The sequence below is a fragment of the Oncorhynchus mykiss genome, chromosome 7, assembly GCF_057628025.1.
Source record: "Oncorhynchus mykiss isolate SJ-2025 chromosome 7, ASM5762802v1, whole genome shotgun sequence".
Taxonomy (NCBI): Eukaryota; Metazoa; Chordata; class Actinopteri; order Salmoniformes; family Salmonidae; genus Oncorhynchus; species Oncorhynchus mykiss.
The window spans coordinates 77,097,501-77,112,500 of NC_143028.1; the positions used below are offsets into that span (position 1 = coordinate 77,097,501).

Sequence of the window (15,000 nt, forward strand, 5' to 3'; positions counted from 1 at the left end):
ACCACCAACTTACCATCCTGAGACAAGTCCGAGTATAGCCCACAAAGATCTCCGCCACGGCACAACCCAAGGGGGGGCGCCAACCCAGACAGGAAGATCACATCAGTGACTCAACCCACTCAAGTGACGCACCCCTCCTAGTGCCAGTGACTCAGCCCCTGTAATAGGGTTAGAGGCAGAGAATCCCAGTGGAAAGAAGGGAACCGTCCAGGCAGAGACAGCAAGGGCGGTTCGTTGCTCCAGTGCCTTTCCGTTCACCTTCACACTCCTGGGCCAGACTACACTCAATCATATGACCCACTGAAGAGATGAGTCTTCAGTAAAGACTTAAAGGTTGAGACCGAGTGCGTCTCTGACATTGGTAGGCAGACCATTCCATAAAAATGGAGCTCTATAGGAGAAAGCCCAGCCTCCAGCTGTTTGCTTAGAAATTCTAGGGACAATTAGGAGGTGTGCGTCTTGTGACCGTAGCGTACGTGTAGGTATGTACGGCAGGACCAAATCAGAGAGAAAGGTAGGAGTAAGCCCATGTCATGCTTTGTAGGTTAGCAGTAAAACCTTGAAATCAGCCCTTGCCTTGACAGGAAGCCAGTGTAGGGAGGCTAGCACTGGAGTAATATGATCACATTTTTTGGTTTTAGTCAGGATTCTAGCAGCCATATTTAGCACTAACTGAAGTTTATTTAGTGCTTTATCCGGGTAGCCGGAAAGTAGAGCATTGCAGTAGTCTAACCTAGAAGTAACAAAAGCATGTATTAATTTTTCTGCATAATTTTTTAACAGAAAGTTTCTGATTTTTGCAATGTTACGTAGATGGAAAAAAGCTGTCCTTGAAACAGTCTTGATATTTTTGTCAAAAGAGAGATCAGGGTCCAGTGTAACGTCGAGGTCCTTCACAGTTTTATTTGAGACGACTGTACAACCATTAAGATTAATTGTCAGATTCAACAGAAGATATCTTTGTTTCTTGGGACCTAGAACAAGCATCTCTGTTTTGTCCAAGTTTAAAAGTAGAAAGTTTGCAGCCATCCATTTCCTTATGTCTGAAACACAGGCTTCTAGCAAGGGCGATTTTGGGGCTTCACCATGTTTCATTGAAATGTACAGCTGTGTGTCATCCGCATAGTTCTATTGGCTAGTGTGCAATCGCTGGAGAATAAACTGGACAAGCTTAATTTGAGACTATCCTATCAACGGGACATCAATAGCTGTAATATACTATACTTCTCTGAGTCATGGCTGAACAAGGACATGGAAAGTAAAAATCTGTGCTATTCAGGAAGTCTCTAGGTTCTGCTCGCCTGAGTTAGAATTCCTCATGATAAACTGCTGACCATACTATTTACCAAGAGACTTTTCATCTGTAGTTTTCGTAGCTGTCTATTTACCCACCACACACCGATGCTGGCACTAAGACCGCACTCAACGAGCTGTAAAGGGTCATAGCCAAACAAGAAAATGCTTCATTCAGAGGCAGCGCTCCTAGTGGCCGGTGATTTTAATACAGGAACACTGAAATCAGTTTAACCTCATTTCTACCAGCATGTCACCTGTGCAACTAGAGGGATAAAAACTCACCTTTACTCCACACACAGCGATGCGTACAAAGCTCTCCCTCCATTTGGCACATCTGACCAGAACTATATCCTCCTGATTCCAGCTTGCAAGCAAAAACTCAAACAGGAAGTACCAGTGACGTGCTCAATGCAGAAGTGGTCCGATGAAGTGGATGCTAAGCGACAGGACTGTTTCACTACCACAGACTGGAATATGTCCCGGGATTCATCCAATGGCATTGGGGAGTTTAACACATCAGTCACCAGCTTCATGTGCATCGACGTTGTCTTCCCCACATTAACCGTACATACATATCCCAACCAGAAGCCATGGATTACGGGCAACATCCGCACTGAGCTAATGGCTGGGACTGCCACTTTTAAGGAGCAGGACTCTAATCCGGACGCATATAAGAAATCCAGCTACGCCCTCTGACAAACCATCCAACTAGCAAAACGTTAATATAAGACTGAGATTGAATCCTAATACTCCGACTCTGACGCTCGTCGGATGTGGCAAACTATCACAGATTACTAAGGGAAACCCAGCAGAGAACTACCCAGTGATGAGAGCCTACCAAATGAGCTAAATGCCTTCTATGCCTCGCTTCGAGGCAAGCAACACTGAACCATGCGTGAGAGCACCAGCTGATCCGGACGACTGTGTAATCTCGCTCTCCATAGCCGATGTGAGTAGACCTTTAAACAGGTTAATATTCAGGTTAAGGCTGCAGGGCCAGACAGATTACCAGGACGTGTACTCAGAGCATCCACTGACCAACTGGCAAGTGTCTGTAATACCAACATGTTTTAAGAAAACCACCATAGTCCCTGTGCCCAAGAAGACCAAGGTAACCTGTCTAAATGACTACCGAGCCGTATAACTCATATCTGTAACCCTGAAATGCTTTGATGGCTGGACATGGCTCACATCAACACCATCATCCACTCCAATTCCCCAACACATCCACAGATGACACAATCTCTATTGCACCACACAATAGAGATGTGTCTGGTGCAATAGGAACAAAAGGAACACCTACGTGAGAATGCTGTTCATTGACTACAGCTCAGCGTTCAACATCATAGTGCCCACGAAGCTCATCACTAAGCTAAGGACCCTGGGACTATTGTTCATCCATGACTGCACGACACCAACACCATCATCAAGTTTACCATTGACACAGCGGTGGTAGGCCTGATCACTGACAACGATGAGACAGCCTATAGGGAGACCTGGTAGTGTGGTGCCAGGAGCCCAACAGTGTGGTGCCAATCATAGTCCGGCTCTTCCTTGGTTTTTGTATTTTCTAGGGAGTTTGTCCACTGTGCTTCTACATCGGCTTGCTGTTTGAGGCATTCGACCGCAAGGCGCTACAGAGGCGGAGTCAGAGGAAGGCTCTAAAAATGTTATCAAAGACTCCAGCCACCCAAGTCATAGACTGTTCTCTCTGCTACCACACGGCAAGTGGTACCGAAGTACTAAGTCTAGGACCAAAAGGCTCCTTAACAGCTTCTACCCCCAAGACATAATACCAAATAATGACAAAGCAAATGTATTGAAAATTACATAAGTATTCAGACACTTTTACTTAGTACTTTGTTGAAGCACCTATGGCAGTGATTACAGCCTCGAGTCTTCTTGGGTATTACGCTACAAGCTTGGCACACCTGTATTTGGGGAGTTTCCGCCATTCTTATCTGCAGATCCTCTCAAGCTCTGTAAGGTTGGATGGGGAGTGTCTCTGCACAGCTATTTTCAGGTCTCTCCAGAGGTGTTCAATCGGGTTCAATTCAGGCCTCTGGCTAGGCCACTCAAGGACATTCAGACACCTGCGTTGTCTTGGCTGTGTGGATCTCTCTGTACTTTGCTCCCTTCATCTTTCCCTCGATCCTGACTAGTCTCTCAGTCCCTGCAACTGAAAAACATCCCCACAGCATGATCCTGCCACCACCATGCTTCACCGTAGAGATGGTGCCAAGTTTCCTCCAGACGTGATCCTTGGCATTCAGGCCAAAGAGTTCAATCTTGGTATCATCAGAACAGAGAATCTTGTTTCTCATGGTCTGAGAGTCTTTAGGTGCCTTTTGGCAAACTCCAAGCGGGCTGTCATGTGCCTTTTTACTGAGGAGTGGCTTCGTAACGTAACACAAATTGTAAAAAGTCAAGGGGTCTAAATATAGTGCCTTGCGAAAGTATTCGGCCCCCTTGAACTTTGCGACCTTTTGCCACATTTCAGGCTTCAAACATAAAGATATAAAACTTTATTTTTTTGTGACGAATCAACAACAAGTGGGACACAATCATGAAGTGGAACGACATTTATTGGATATTTCAAACTTTTTTAACAAATCAAAAACTGAAAAATTGGGCGTGCAAAATTATTCGGCCCCCTTAAGTTAATACTTTGTAGCGCCACCTTTTGCTGCGATTACAGCTGTAAGTCGCTTGGGGTATGTCTCTATCAGTTTTGCACATCGAGAGACTGACATTTTTTCCCATTCCTCCTTGCAAAACAGCTCGAGCTCAGTGAGGTTGGATGGAGAGCATTTGTGAACAGCAGTTTTCAGTTCTTTCCACAGATTCTCGATTGGATTCAGGTCTGGACTTTGACTTGGCCATTCTAACACCTGGATATGTTTATTTTTGAACCGTTCCATTGTAGATTTTGCTTTATGTTTTGGATCATTGTCTTGTTGGAAGACAAATCTCCGTCCCAGTCTCAGGTCTTTTGCAGACTCCATCAGGTTTTCTTCCAGAATGGTCCTGTATTTGGCTCCATCCATCTTCCCATCAATTTTAACCATCTTCCCTGTCCCTGCTGAAGAAAAGCAGGCCCAAACCATGATGCTGCCACCACCATGTTTGACAGTGGGGATGGTGTGTTCAGCTGTGTTGCTTTTACGCCAAACATAACGTTTTGCATTGTTGCCAAAAAGTTCAATTTTGGTTTCATCTGACCAGAGCACCTTCTTCCACATGTTTGGTGTGTCTCCCAGGTGGCTTGTGGCAAACTTTAAACTACACTTTTTATGGATATCTTTAAGAAATGGCTTTCTTCTTGCCACGCTTCCATAAAGATCAGATTTGTGCAATATACGACCGATTGTTGTCCTATGGACAGAGTCTCCCACCTCAGCTGTAGATCTCTGCAGTTCATCCAGAGTGATCATGGGCCTCTTGGCTGCATCTCTGATCAGTCTTCTCCTTGTATGAGCTGAAAGTTTAGAGGGACGGCCAGGTCTTGGTAGATTTGCAGTGGTCTGATACTCCTTCCATTTCAATATTATCGCTTGCACAGTGCTCCTTGGGATGTTTAAAGCTTGGGAAATCTTTTTGTATCCAAATCCGGACCTGCCTGGTGTGTTCCTTGTTCTTCATGATGCTCTCTGCGCTTTTAACGGACCTCTGAGACTATCACAGTGCAGGTGCATTTATACGGAGACTTGATTACACACAGGTGGATTGTATTTATCATCATTAGTCATTTAGGTCAACATTGGATAATTCAGAGATCCTCACTGAACTTCTGGAGAGAGTTTGCTGCACTGAAAGTAAAGGGGCTGAATAATTTTGTACGCCCAATTTTTCAGTTTTTGATTTGTTAAAAAAGTTTGAAATATCCAATAAATGTCGTTCCACTTCATGATTGTGTCCCACTTGTTGTTGATTCTTCACAAAAAAATACAGTTTTATATCTTTATGTTTGAAGCCTGAAATGTGGCAAAAGGTCGCAAAGTTCAAGCGGGCCGAATACTTTCGCAAGGCACTGTACCTTCCGAATGCACTGTACACTCACACACACAAAACACACACACACACACACATGTGCATATTGACGCCACAAACACATACTCACACATAGACATGCTTTCACATATGCTGCTGCTACTCTGTCTATTATATATCCCGATTGGCTTGTCACTTTTACCCCTACCAACATGTACTATCTCAATTACTTTAAATACCTTGTGCCACTGTACATTGACTCAGTACTGGTACTCCTCGTATATAGCCTCATTACTACCAGGTACCCCTGTACATTGACTCAGTACTGGTACTCCTCGTATATAGCCTCATTACTACCTGGTACCCCTGCACATTGACTCAGTACCGGTACTCCTCGTATATAGCCTCATTACTACCTGGTACCCCTGTACATTGACTCAGTACTGGTACTCCTCGTATATAGCCTCATTACTACCTGGTACCCCTGCACATTGACTCAGTACTGGTACTCCTCGTATATAGCCTCATTACTACCTGGTACCCCTGCACATTGACTCAGTACTGGTACTCCTCGTATATAGCCTCATTACTACCTGGTACCCCTGCACATTGACTCAGTACTGGTACTCCTCGTATATAGCCTCATCTACCCATCTACCCATAACATAGAGTCACTATAGTCCCAATCTACCCATAACTTAGAGTCACTATAGTCCCCATCTACCCATAACATAGAGTCACTGTAGTCCCCATCTACCCATAACATAGAGTCCCCATCTACCCATCTACCCATAACATAGAGTCACCACGTCACATTATACTTGGAGAAGGTCTGACTTTTTTCTTTCTAAACTTTTCTTTCTGATTGAGACAGCTGCTGAGGGTAATATGAGAAGCAGACTGATTTATTCTGTCGTAATCTTTTGTCCATTTTAGACCCGAAAAACATAAAGACAGAAAAGCAGAATACCTTCCTCGCCTCTTCTCTGTACATCCGTGGGAGTTTCTGTTTCAGCAGCTGTTCAGCTCCGAGTTGGTTAGCTGTTAGCATCCTCAGGGAGCCATTCAATATGTATGAAACTTCAAACAACTGCGGCTACAATACCTCAGGCTTTTAAATGGTTGAGAAAAAGACAGGCAGAATTTTAAAAAATGCTCTCTTTATGTTAAAAGTCCACGCTCACACACACACACACACACACACACACACACACACACACACTGACAGTGGGTGAGGCAATGGGTGGTGATGTTTTGATGATAGCATAATGCCGTAGTGTCTGCAATAGTAGATGAAGTCGCTGCAGGGTTGAGTTACATTATTTATCCATGCTCGCACCATCTTCTAATGTCTGGCCATTTGCTGCCCAAAAAATTGCAACAAAAAAATGCTTTCTAAGGTCCTCCTCTCCTCTTCCCCTCACTGAAGTACTGTACTGTTGCGACTTTGTACTGAGGTGGCTAAGGAAGTCAAGCGCAGGAGAGCAGAGATGTCAAAGTAGCGTCTTTAATAGGCAAGTCCAAAAACAAGGCTCCTTACTTTTCCTACAACACTGTACACACGTGAATGAACTGAGGAAAACCTCAACGAGCAACATGAAAAATAATCCTGCACAAACCTAAGCGGGACACAGGGTTAAATATTCACACAGAAATTAAAGCAAATGAAAACCAGGTGTGAAAGACAAAGACAAAACAAACGCAAAAGGAAACATGGATCGGTGATGGCTAGTAGGCCGGGGATGGCTAGTAGGCCGGTGATGGCTAGTAGACCGGTGATGGCTAGTAGACCGGTGATGACTAGTAGACCGGTGATGACTAGTAGGCCGGTGATGGCTAGTAGACCGGTGATGACTAGTAGACCGGTGATGGCTAGTAGGCCGGTGATGACTAGTAGGCCGGTGATGACTAGTAGGCCGGTGATGGCTAGTAGACCGGTGATGACTAGTAGGCCGGTGATGACTAGTAGGCCGGTGATGACTAGTAGGCCGGTGATGACTAGTAGGCCGGTGATGGCTAGTAGGCCGGTGATGGCTAGTAGGCCGGTGATGGCTAGTAGGCCGGTGATGGCTAGTAGGCCGGTGATGACTAGTAGGCCGGTGATGACTAGTAGGCCGGTGATGACTAGTAGGCCGGTGATGACTAGTAGGCCGGTGATGGCTAGTAGGCCGGTGATGACTAGTAGACCGGTGATGACTAGTAGGCCGGTGATGACTAGTAGGCCGGTGATGGCTAGTAGGCCGGTGATGACTAGTAGACCGGTGATGACTAGTAGGCCGGTGATGACTAGTAGGCCGGTGATGACTAGTAGGCCGGTGATGGCTAGTAGGCCGGTGATGACTAGTAGGCCGGTGATGCAACTCAGCATTTGGATGCAACTCAGCATTCTTTGTCCTCCAAACACGACGAGTTGAGTTTTTACCAAAAACTTATAGTTTGGTTTCATCTGACCATATGACATTCTCCCAATCTTCTTCTGGATCATCCAAATGCTGTCTAGCAAACTTCAGACGGGCCTGGATATGTACTGGCTTAAGCAGGGGGACACGTCTGGCACTGCAGGATTTGAGTCCCTGGCGGCGTAGTGTGTTACTGATGGTAGGCTTTGTTACTTTGGTCCCAGCTCTCTGCAGGGCATTCACTAGGTCACCCTGTGTGGTTCTGGGATTTTTGCTCACCGTTCTTGTGATAATTTTCACCCCACGGGGTGAGATCTTGCCCAGATACCCCAGATCGAGGGAGATTATCAGTGGTCTTGTATGTCTTCCATTTCCTAATAATTGCTCCCACAGTTGATTTCTTCAAACCAAGCTGCTTACCTATTGCAGATTCAGTCTTCCCAGCCTGGTGCAGGTCTACAATTTTGTTTCTGGTGTCCAAATGAAAGTAGTTCAGACAAAACATTCATTAAGGGAGAGGAATGGTTACAAAAAAACAATCTCACTTAAAAGGGAATGTTTCCGATTATGAGGGAGGAGCTTAAGGGAAAGTCCGTCTTGTCCATAGTGGAGTTTGGAGTGTGACTGTTTGAGGTTGTGGACAGGTGTCTTTTATACTGATAACAAGTTCAAACAGGTGCCATTAATACAGGTAACGAGTGGAGGACAGAGGAGCCTCTTAAAGGTCTGTGAGAGCCAGAAATCTTGCTTGTTTGTAGGTGACCAAATACTTATTTTCCACCATAATTTGCAAATAAATTCATTAAAAATCCTACAATGTGATTTTCTGGATTTTTTTTTCTTCTCATTTTGTCTGTCATAGTTGAAGTGTACCCATGATGAAAATTACAGGCCTCTCTCATCTTTTTAAGTGGGAGAACATGCACAATTGGTGGCTGACTAAATACTTTTTTGCCCCACTGTATATCTCTCTGTCTTCTCAAGTCTGATAATCTCTCTCTCTGTCTCTCTTTTCTCCTCCTCAAGTCTGATAATCTCTCTCTCTCTCTCTCTCTCTCTCTCTCTCTCTCTCTCTCTCTGTCTTCTCCTCCTCAGGTCTGATAATCTCTCTCTCTGTCTTCTCCTCCTCAGGTCTGATAATCTCTCTCTCTGTCTTCTCCTCCTCAGGTCTGATCATCTCTCTCCAGCTGCTGAGAGGAGAGATGGAACAAATCAGGAGAGAGAACCCTATGATTTTCAATAGGGGCGTGGCCATTACACGCAAGCTGGGCTTCCCCGATGTCATCATGCCAGGTGAGAACTGGGCTGTGCTACTGACGTTATATTGGGTAACTCCCAATAATAGCTCCTTTCTCCTGAAGTGTTCACTACTTCCCACAAATCTAAATGCACTGGATTGGTGGAGACATGGGCTAGAGGGAGTCTTCTTATCTCAGTCATTTCCTTTCAAATCAGTAAAGTGAACTAGTGTACACTTCAAGAGAAAGGAGAGATTATTGGGATGCAGCCATTGTTTCAATGCAGTTGTTGGTATTTCTGGCTGAAGTAAGCTTGAATGTATGTGGATGGGTTGGTGCATTTGACCATGTAGGCTACACAGTACAGTAGACTTGTCTTGGCTCTGCTTTGCCCTGTTTCCTTCTGAAATGCTGTGACAGCAGTCTGGTTCTAAAGCCTAGCAACACAAAGTGACAAGAGTCCCTCACCTCTTTCTGTCTGTCCATACTTCTGTCTGTCTGTCTGTCCGTATGCACTGTTGTGGTCCACATTCTTATAGTCCACTTAATGATTGATGTCCCCCCCCCCCCCCCCCCCCCCCCACACCAATCAATATTCCACTCAGCTTCTAAACCCTCATTCCGTTATTCCATATCCCTTCCCCATTCTCATCTCAGCCCAGGTTAATTTGTTTGTGAATAGACTAGTCTCCAGCTCGTCTTTATAATCACACTCGGGTCCCACTGCATTCAATTCACATGCAAAGCTAATCACTTCAAATCCTTGTCGGAATGAATTGCCGATAAATCAATTAGTCTGGGTCCGAGTGGCAGACCTGGGTTCAAATGGTATTTGGAATCATTTCATATAATTTATCTGTGATTTTATTGTTTCTTTTAACAGAAAACTACAAACCCTGTCCATCTGGCACTCCAGGCTAAATCCAAAACTCAAATAGTATTTGGCCCCAGGTCTGTGTCGTAAAGATGTAGGATCTTAATTTGAGACAGTTTGCTACTGAAGGAAAAATAATCTTGCAGCAACAGGAAATATGGATTATAACAACTTTTTGTAGGGAACATCCCTGGTCATCCCTACTGCTAATCTGCCGCACTCACTAAACACAAATGCTTTGTTTGTAAATGCTGTCTGAGTGCTGAGGTGTGCCTCTGGCTATCCGTAAATACATTTAATTAGAACAAGACATTTGCGCCGTCTGGTTTGCTTAATATAAGTCATTTGAAATTATTTATACATTTACTTTCGCTACTTTCTACTTTTAATTTTGTATTTTTTTGGCAATTACATTTACTTATGACACTCAAGTATATTTAAAACCAAATACTTTTAGACTTTTACTCAAGTATTTTTTACTTGGTGACTTTTACTTTTACTTGAGTAATTTTCTGTTAAGGTGTCTTGACTTTTACTCAAGTATGACAATTGGGTACTTTTCCCACCAAAAATCAATTATGAAATGTCAAAGTAAAAATTACAAACTTCAGAAGCCTTTTTAAACCTCAAATAACGGCAATGGGGTCATCAAATTAAGATCCTACATATTTCGGGTGTCTCAATCCAAATAATGAAATAGTGTATTTCCCTCTGAGGGTCTTAGCCCCAAATGAGGGAACAAAAACCAGTGCCATTCTTTATGTAGCTGACTGGCTATAGTGGAGATGTGTTAACCAGTCAGCTGATGTTCTGAAAGAGCTGCAAAATCTGGACCCCTACAGATCAGCCGGGCTAGACAATCTGGACCCTTTCTTTCTAAAATGTTCTGCCGAAATTGTTGCCACCCCTATTACTAGCCTGTTCAACCTCTCTTTCGTGTCATCTGAGATTCCCAAAGATTGGAAAGCAGCTGCGGTCATCCCCCTCTTCAAAGGGTTCTACATACGTTGTATGTGTCGAACTGCTTTGCTTTATCTTGGCCAGGTCACAATTGTAAATGAGAACTTGTTCTCAACTTGCCTACCCGGTTAAATAAAGGTGAAATAAATCAAATGAAAATTAAACCTGGTAGCCTAGTGGTTAGAGCGTTGGACTAGTAACCGAAAGTGTCACGACCGTCCTAAGAACATTCGGACCAAAGCTCAGCGGTCCTCCCCCTCTTCCCCCTCTTCAAAGGGTTCCACATATTTATTGACGTGAAACGCACAAAACAATAAAAAGCCAACGATACGTGAAGCTATGAAGTGCTCACAGGCAACTACACATAAACAAGATCCCACAAAAACCAGTGGGGAAATGGCTGCCTAAATATGATCCCCAATCAGAGACGACGATAAAGCGCTGCCTCTGATTGGGAACCATACCAGACCAACATAGAAATAAAACAACCTAGATTACCCACCCTAGTCACACCCCGACCTAACCAAAATAGAGAATAAAAAGGCTCTCTATGGTCAGGGCGTGACAGAAAGGTTGCAAGCTCAAATCCCTGAGCGAGCTGACAAGGTAAAAATCTGCCTCTGAACACAGCAGTTAACCCACTGTTCATAGGCTGTCATTGAAAATAAGAATTTGTTCTTGACTTGCCTAGTTAAAATAAATAACCGGTTTGCTAGGTTATAGTGGAGACAAGTTAACCAGTTCAACTGTCTGAGTGCTTGTTTTGGGCCCTGTGTGCTCGGCTATAGTGGAGACAAGTTAACCAGTTCAACTGTCTGAGTGCTTGTTTTGGGCCCTGTGTGCTTGGCCATAGTGGAGACAAGTTAACCAGTTCAACTGTCTGAGTGCTTGTTTTGGGCCCTGTGTGCTTGGCTATAGTGGAGACAAGTTAACCAGTTCAACTCTCTGGGTGCTTGTTTTGGGCCCTGTGTGCTCGGCTATAGTGGAGACAAGTTAATGAGAGCCCTGTATCATGTTACATGCCACAAGCTGGCTATGGTTAAATTTAGCATGGCTCAATTTGACTATTCTTGGTCAAGAATAGTCTCCTTTAACAGTTTCTGTGTCTATCGTCATTCCAATCACAACGCTCGCCAAACTTACATGATGAGATATGAGATTAGGAAAGTGTCATTGAGACACAGTCTCGTTTACAAAGGAGAGTTGTGGTCAACCAACCGGTCGATCGCGGTCAACTGGTTGATCTTCAAGGCGTTCCTAATCGATCACCAAACATTTCTGTAAAAAAAACAATGATAAAGACTTGCATTCCTTCATTTGTTTTCTGTTGGTGATAGGTGCACTTGATACAGCAGTCCTAGTGCCCGGAAAGGCAAAGCGTTCCCATTTTGAACCATTTCAGGTGTCTGAAGCTAGAACTCCGCCTACCCTGCAGGCCAAAGAACAAATCAAGTTACCTTATAGGCCTACTGCTGGCCAATCAGAAAGCTTAGATAGCTCGCACCATAGACAGAAAAAAATAAGCCTTGAACTCACAGCAAAGTTGATCATGTGATTTTTTAAAACTTTAAAGCCAATGACTAGAGAGACAACGAATACAGCTGCTGTCACTATTATAAGCCATAAAATGCACATCCTCCCTACTTCCACTCACGCTACAACCAGCACAGCAGTTGTAATGAATAACGACAGCAAAGTGTTCTAATAAACTTGTGTTGTTATTATTAGTGGCTTGAGTCTCTTTTTTTTTTTACATCAAGGAATATTTCACTTTCTCTGGTTATAGGAGTAACAACATGGTTCTAGGAGTAGCACCAATTGTGCCTCATGCACAATTGGTGCATGAGGCAGAAATAATGCAGTGTGACTTGAGTTTCGCCGTCAGCTGAAAGACTGAGTCCCCATTTCCCAGTGGAGGGAAGGAGAGAGGCAGCCTCACCGATGCTCCCTCCCCTCAGACTGACCATCAGATGCTCCCTCCCCTCAGACTGACCATCAGATGCTCCCTCCCCTCAGACTGACCATCAGATGCTCCCTCCCCTCAGACTGACCATCAGATGCTCCCTCCCCTCAGACTGACCATCAGATGCTCCCTCCCCTCAGACTGACCATCAGATGCTCCCTCAGACTACACTCAACCAGACTACACTCAATCATAGGACCTACTGAAGAGATGAGTCTTCAATAAAGACTTAAAAGTTGAGACTGAGTCTGCGTCTCTCACATAGGTAGGCAGACCATTCCATAAAAATGGAGCTCTATAGGAGAAAGCCCTGCCTCCAGCTGTTTGCTTAGAAATTCTAGGGACAATTAGGAGGCCTGCGTCTTGTGACCGTAGCTACACCTGCGTCTTGTGACCATAGCTACACCTGCGTCTTGTGACCGTAGCTACACCTGCATCTTGTAACCGTAGCTACACCTGCATCTTGTGACCGTTTCTACACCTGCATCTTGTGACCGTAGCTACACCTGCATCTTGTAACCATAGCTACACCTGCATCTTGTGACCGTTTCTACACCTGCATCTTGTGACCGTAGCTACACCTGCATCTTGTGACCGTTTCTACACCTGTGTCTTGTGACCGTAGCTACACCTGCGTCTTGTGACCGTAGCTACACCTGCATCTTGTAACCGTAGCTACACCTGCATCTTGTGACCGTAGCTACACCTGCATCTTGTAACCGTTTCTACACCTGCATCTTGTAACCGTTTCTACACCTGCATCTTGTGACCGTAGCTACACCTGCATCTTGTAACCGTTTCTACACCTGCATCTTGTGACCGTAGCTACACCTGCATCTTGTAACCATAGCTACACCTGCATCTTGTGACCGTAGCTACACCTGCATCTTGTGACCGTTTCTACACCTGTGTCTTGTGACCGTAGCTACACCTGCGTCTTGTGACCGTAGCTACACCTGCATCTTGTAACCGTAGCTACACCTGCATCTTGTAACCGTAGCTACACCTGCGTCTTGTGACCGTAGCTACACCTGCATCTTGTAACCGTTTCTACACCTGCATCTTGTGACCGTAGCTACACCTGTGTCTTGTGACCGTTTCTACACCTGCGTCTTGTGACCGTAGCTACACCTGCATCTTGTGACCGTAGCTACACCTGCATCTTGTGACCGTTTCTACACCTGTGTCTTGTGACCGTAGCTACACCTGCATCTTGTGACCGTAGCTACACCTGCATCTTGTAACCGTTTCTACAACTGCATCTTGTAACCGTAGCTACACCTGCATCTTGTGACCGTAGCTACACCTGCATCTTGTGACCGTAGCTACACCTGCATCTTGTGACCGTAGCTACACCTGCATCTTGTGACCGTAGCTACACCTGCATCTTGTGACCGTAGCTACACCTGCATCTTGTGACCGTAGCTACACCTGCATCTTGTGACCATAGCTACACCTGCATCTTGTGACCGTTTCTACACCTGTGTCTTGTGACCGTTTCTACACCTGCATCTTGTGACCGTTTCTACACCTGCATCTTGTGACCGTTTCTACACCTGCATCTTGTGACCGTTTCTACACCTGCATCTTGTGACCGTAGCTACACCTGCATCTTGTGACCGTAGCTACACCTGCGTCTTGTGACCGTAGCTACACCTGCATCTTGTGACCGTTTCTACACCTGCATCTTGTGACCGTTTCTACACCTGCATCTTGTAACCGTAGCTACACCTGCATCTTGTGACCGTTTCTACACCTGCATCTTGTGACCGTAGCTACACATGCATCTTGTGACCGTTTCTACACCTGTGTCTTGTGACCGTAGCTACACCTGCGTCTTGTGACCGTAGCTACACCTGCATCTTGTAACCGTAGCTACACCTGCATCTTGTGACCGTAGCTACACCTGCATCTTGTGACCGTTTCTACACCTGTGTCTTGTGACCGTTTCTACACCTGTGTCTTGTGACCGTAGCTACACCTGCGTCTTGTGACCGTAGCTACACCTGCATCTTGTAACCGTAGCTACACCTGCATCTTGTAACCGTAGCTACACCTGCATCTTGTGACCGTAGCTACACCTGCATCTTGTGACCGTTTCTACACCTGCATCTTGTGACCGTTTCTACACCTGCATCTTGTGACCGTAGCTACACCTGTGTCTTGTGACCGTAGCTACACCTGCATCTTGTGACCGTAGCTACACCTACATCTTGTGACCGTAGCTACACCTGCATCTTGTAACCGTTTCTACAACTGCATCTTGTAACCGTAGCTACA

At 45.0% G+C, this 15,000-nt stretch overlaps 1 protein-coding gene across 28 annotated transcripts in view; it reads left to right on the plus strand.

The window, feature by feature from the left end:
- Positions 1-15,000, plus strand: part of dock3 (dedicator of cytokinesis 3) — a 398,499-nt gene that overhangs the window by 315,781 nt on the left and 67,718 nt on the right. For all 28 annotated transcript variants that reach the window (XM_090242011.1, XM_090242016.1, XM_036984230.2 and 25 more), the window contains exon 14: positions 8,853-8,978. In XM_090242011.1, the coding sequence (XP_090098137.1) occupies positions 8,853-8,978 (126 nt within the window). The remainder of the gene's footprint in view (positions 1-8,852; positions 8,979-15,000) is intronic.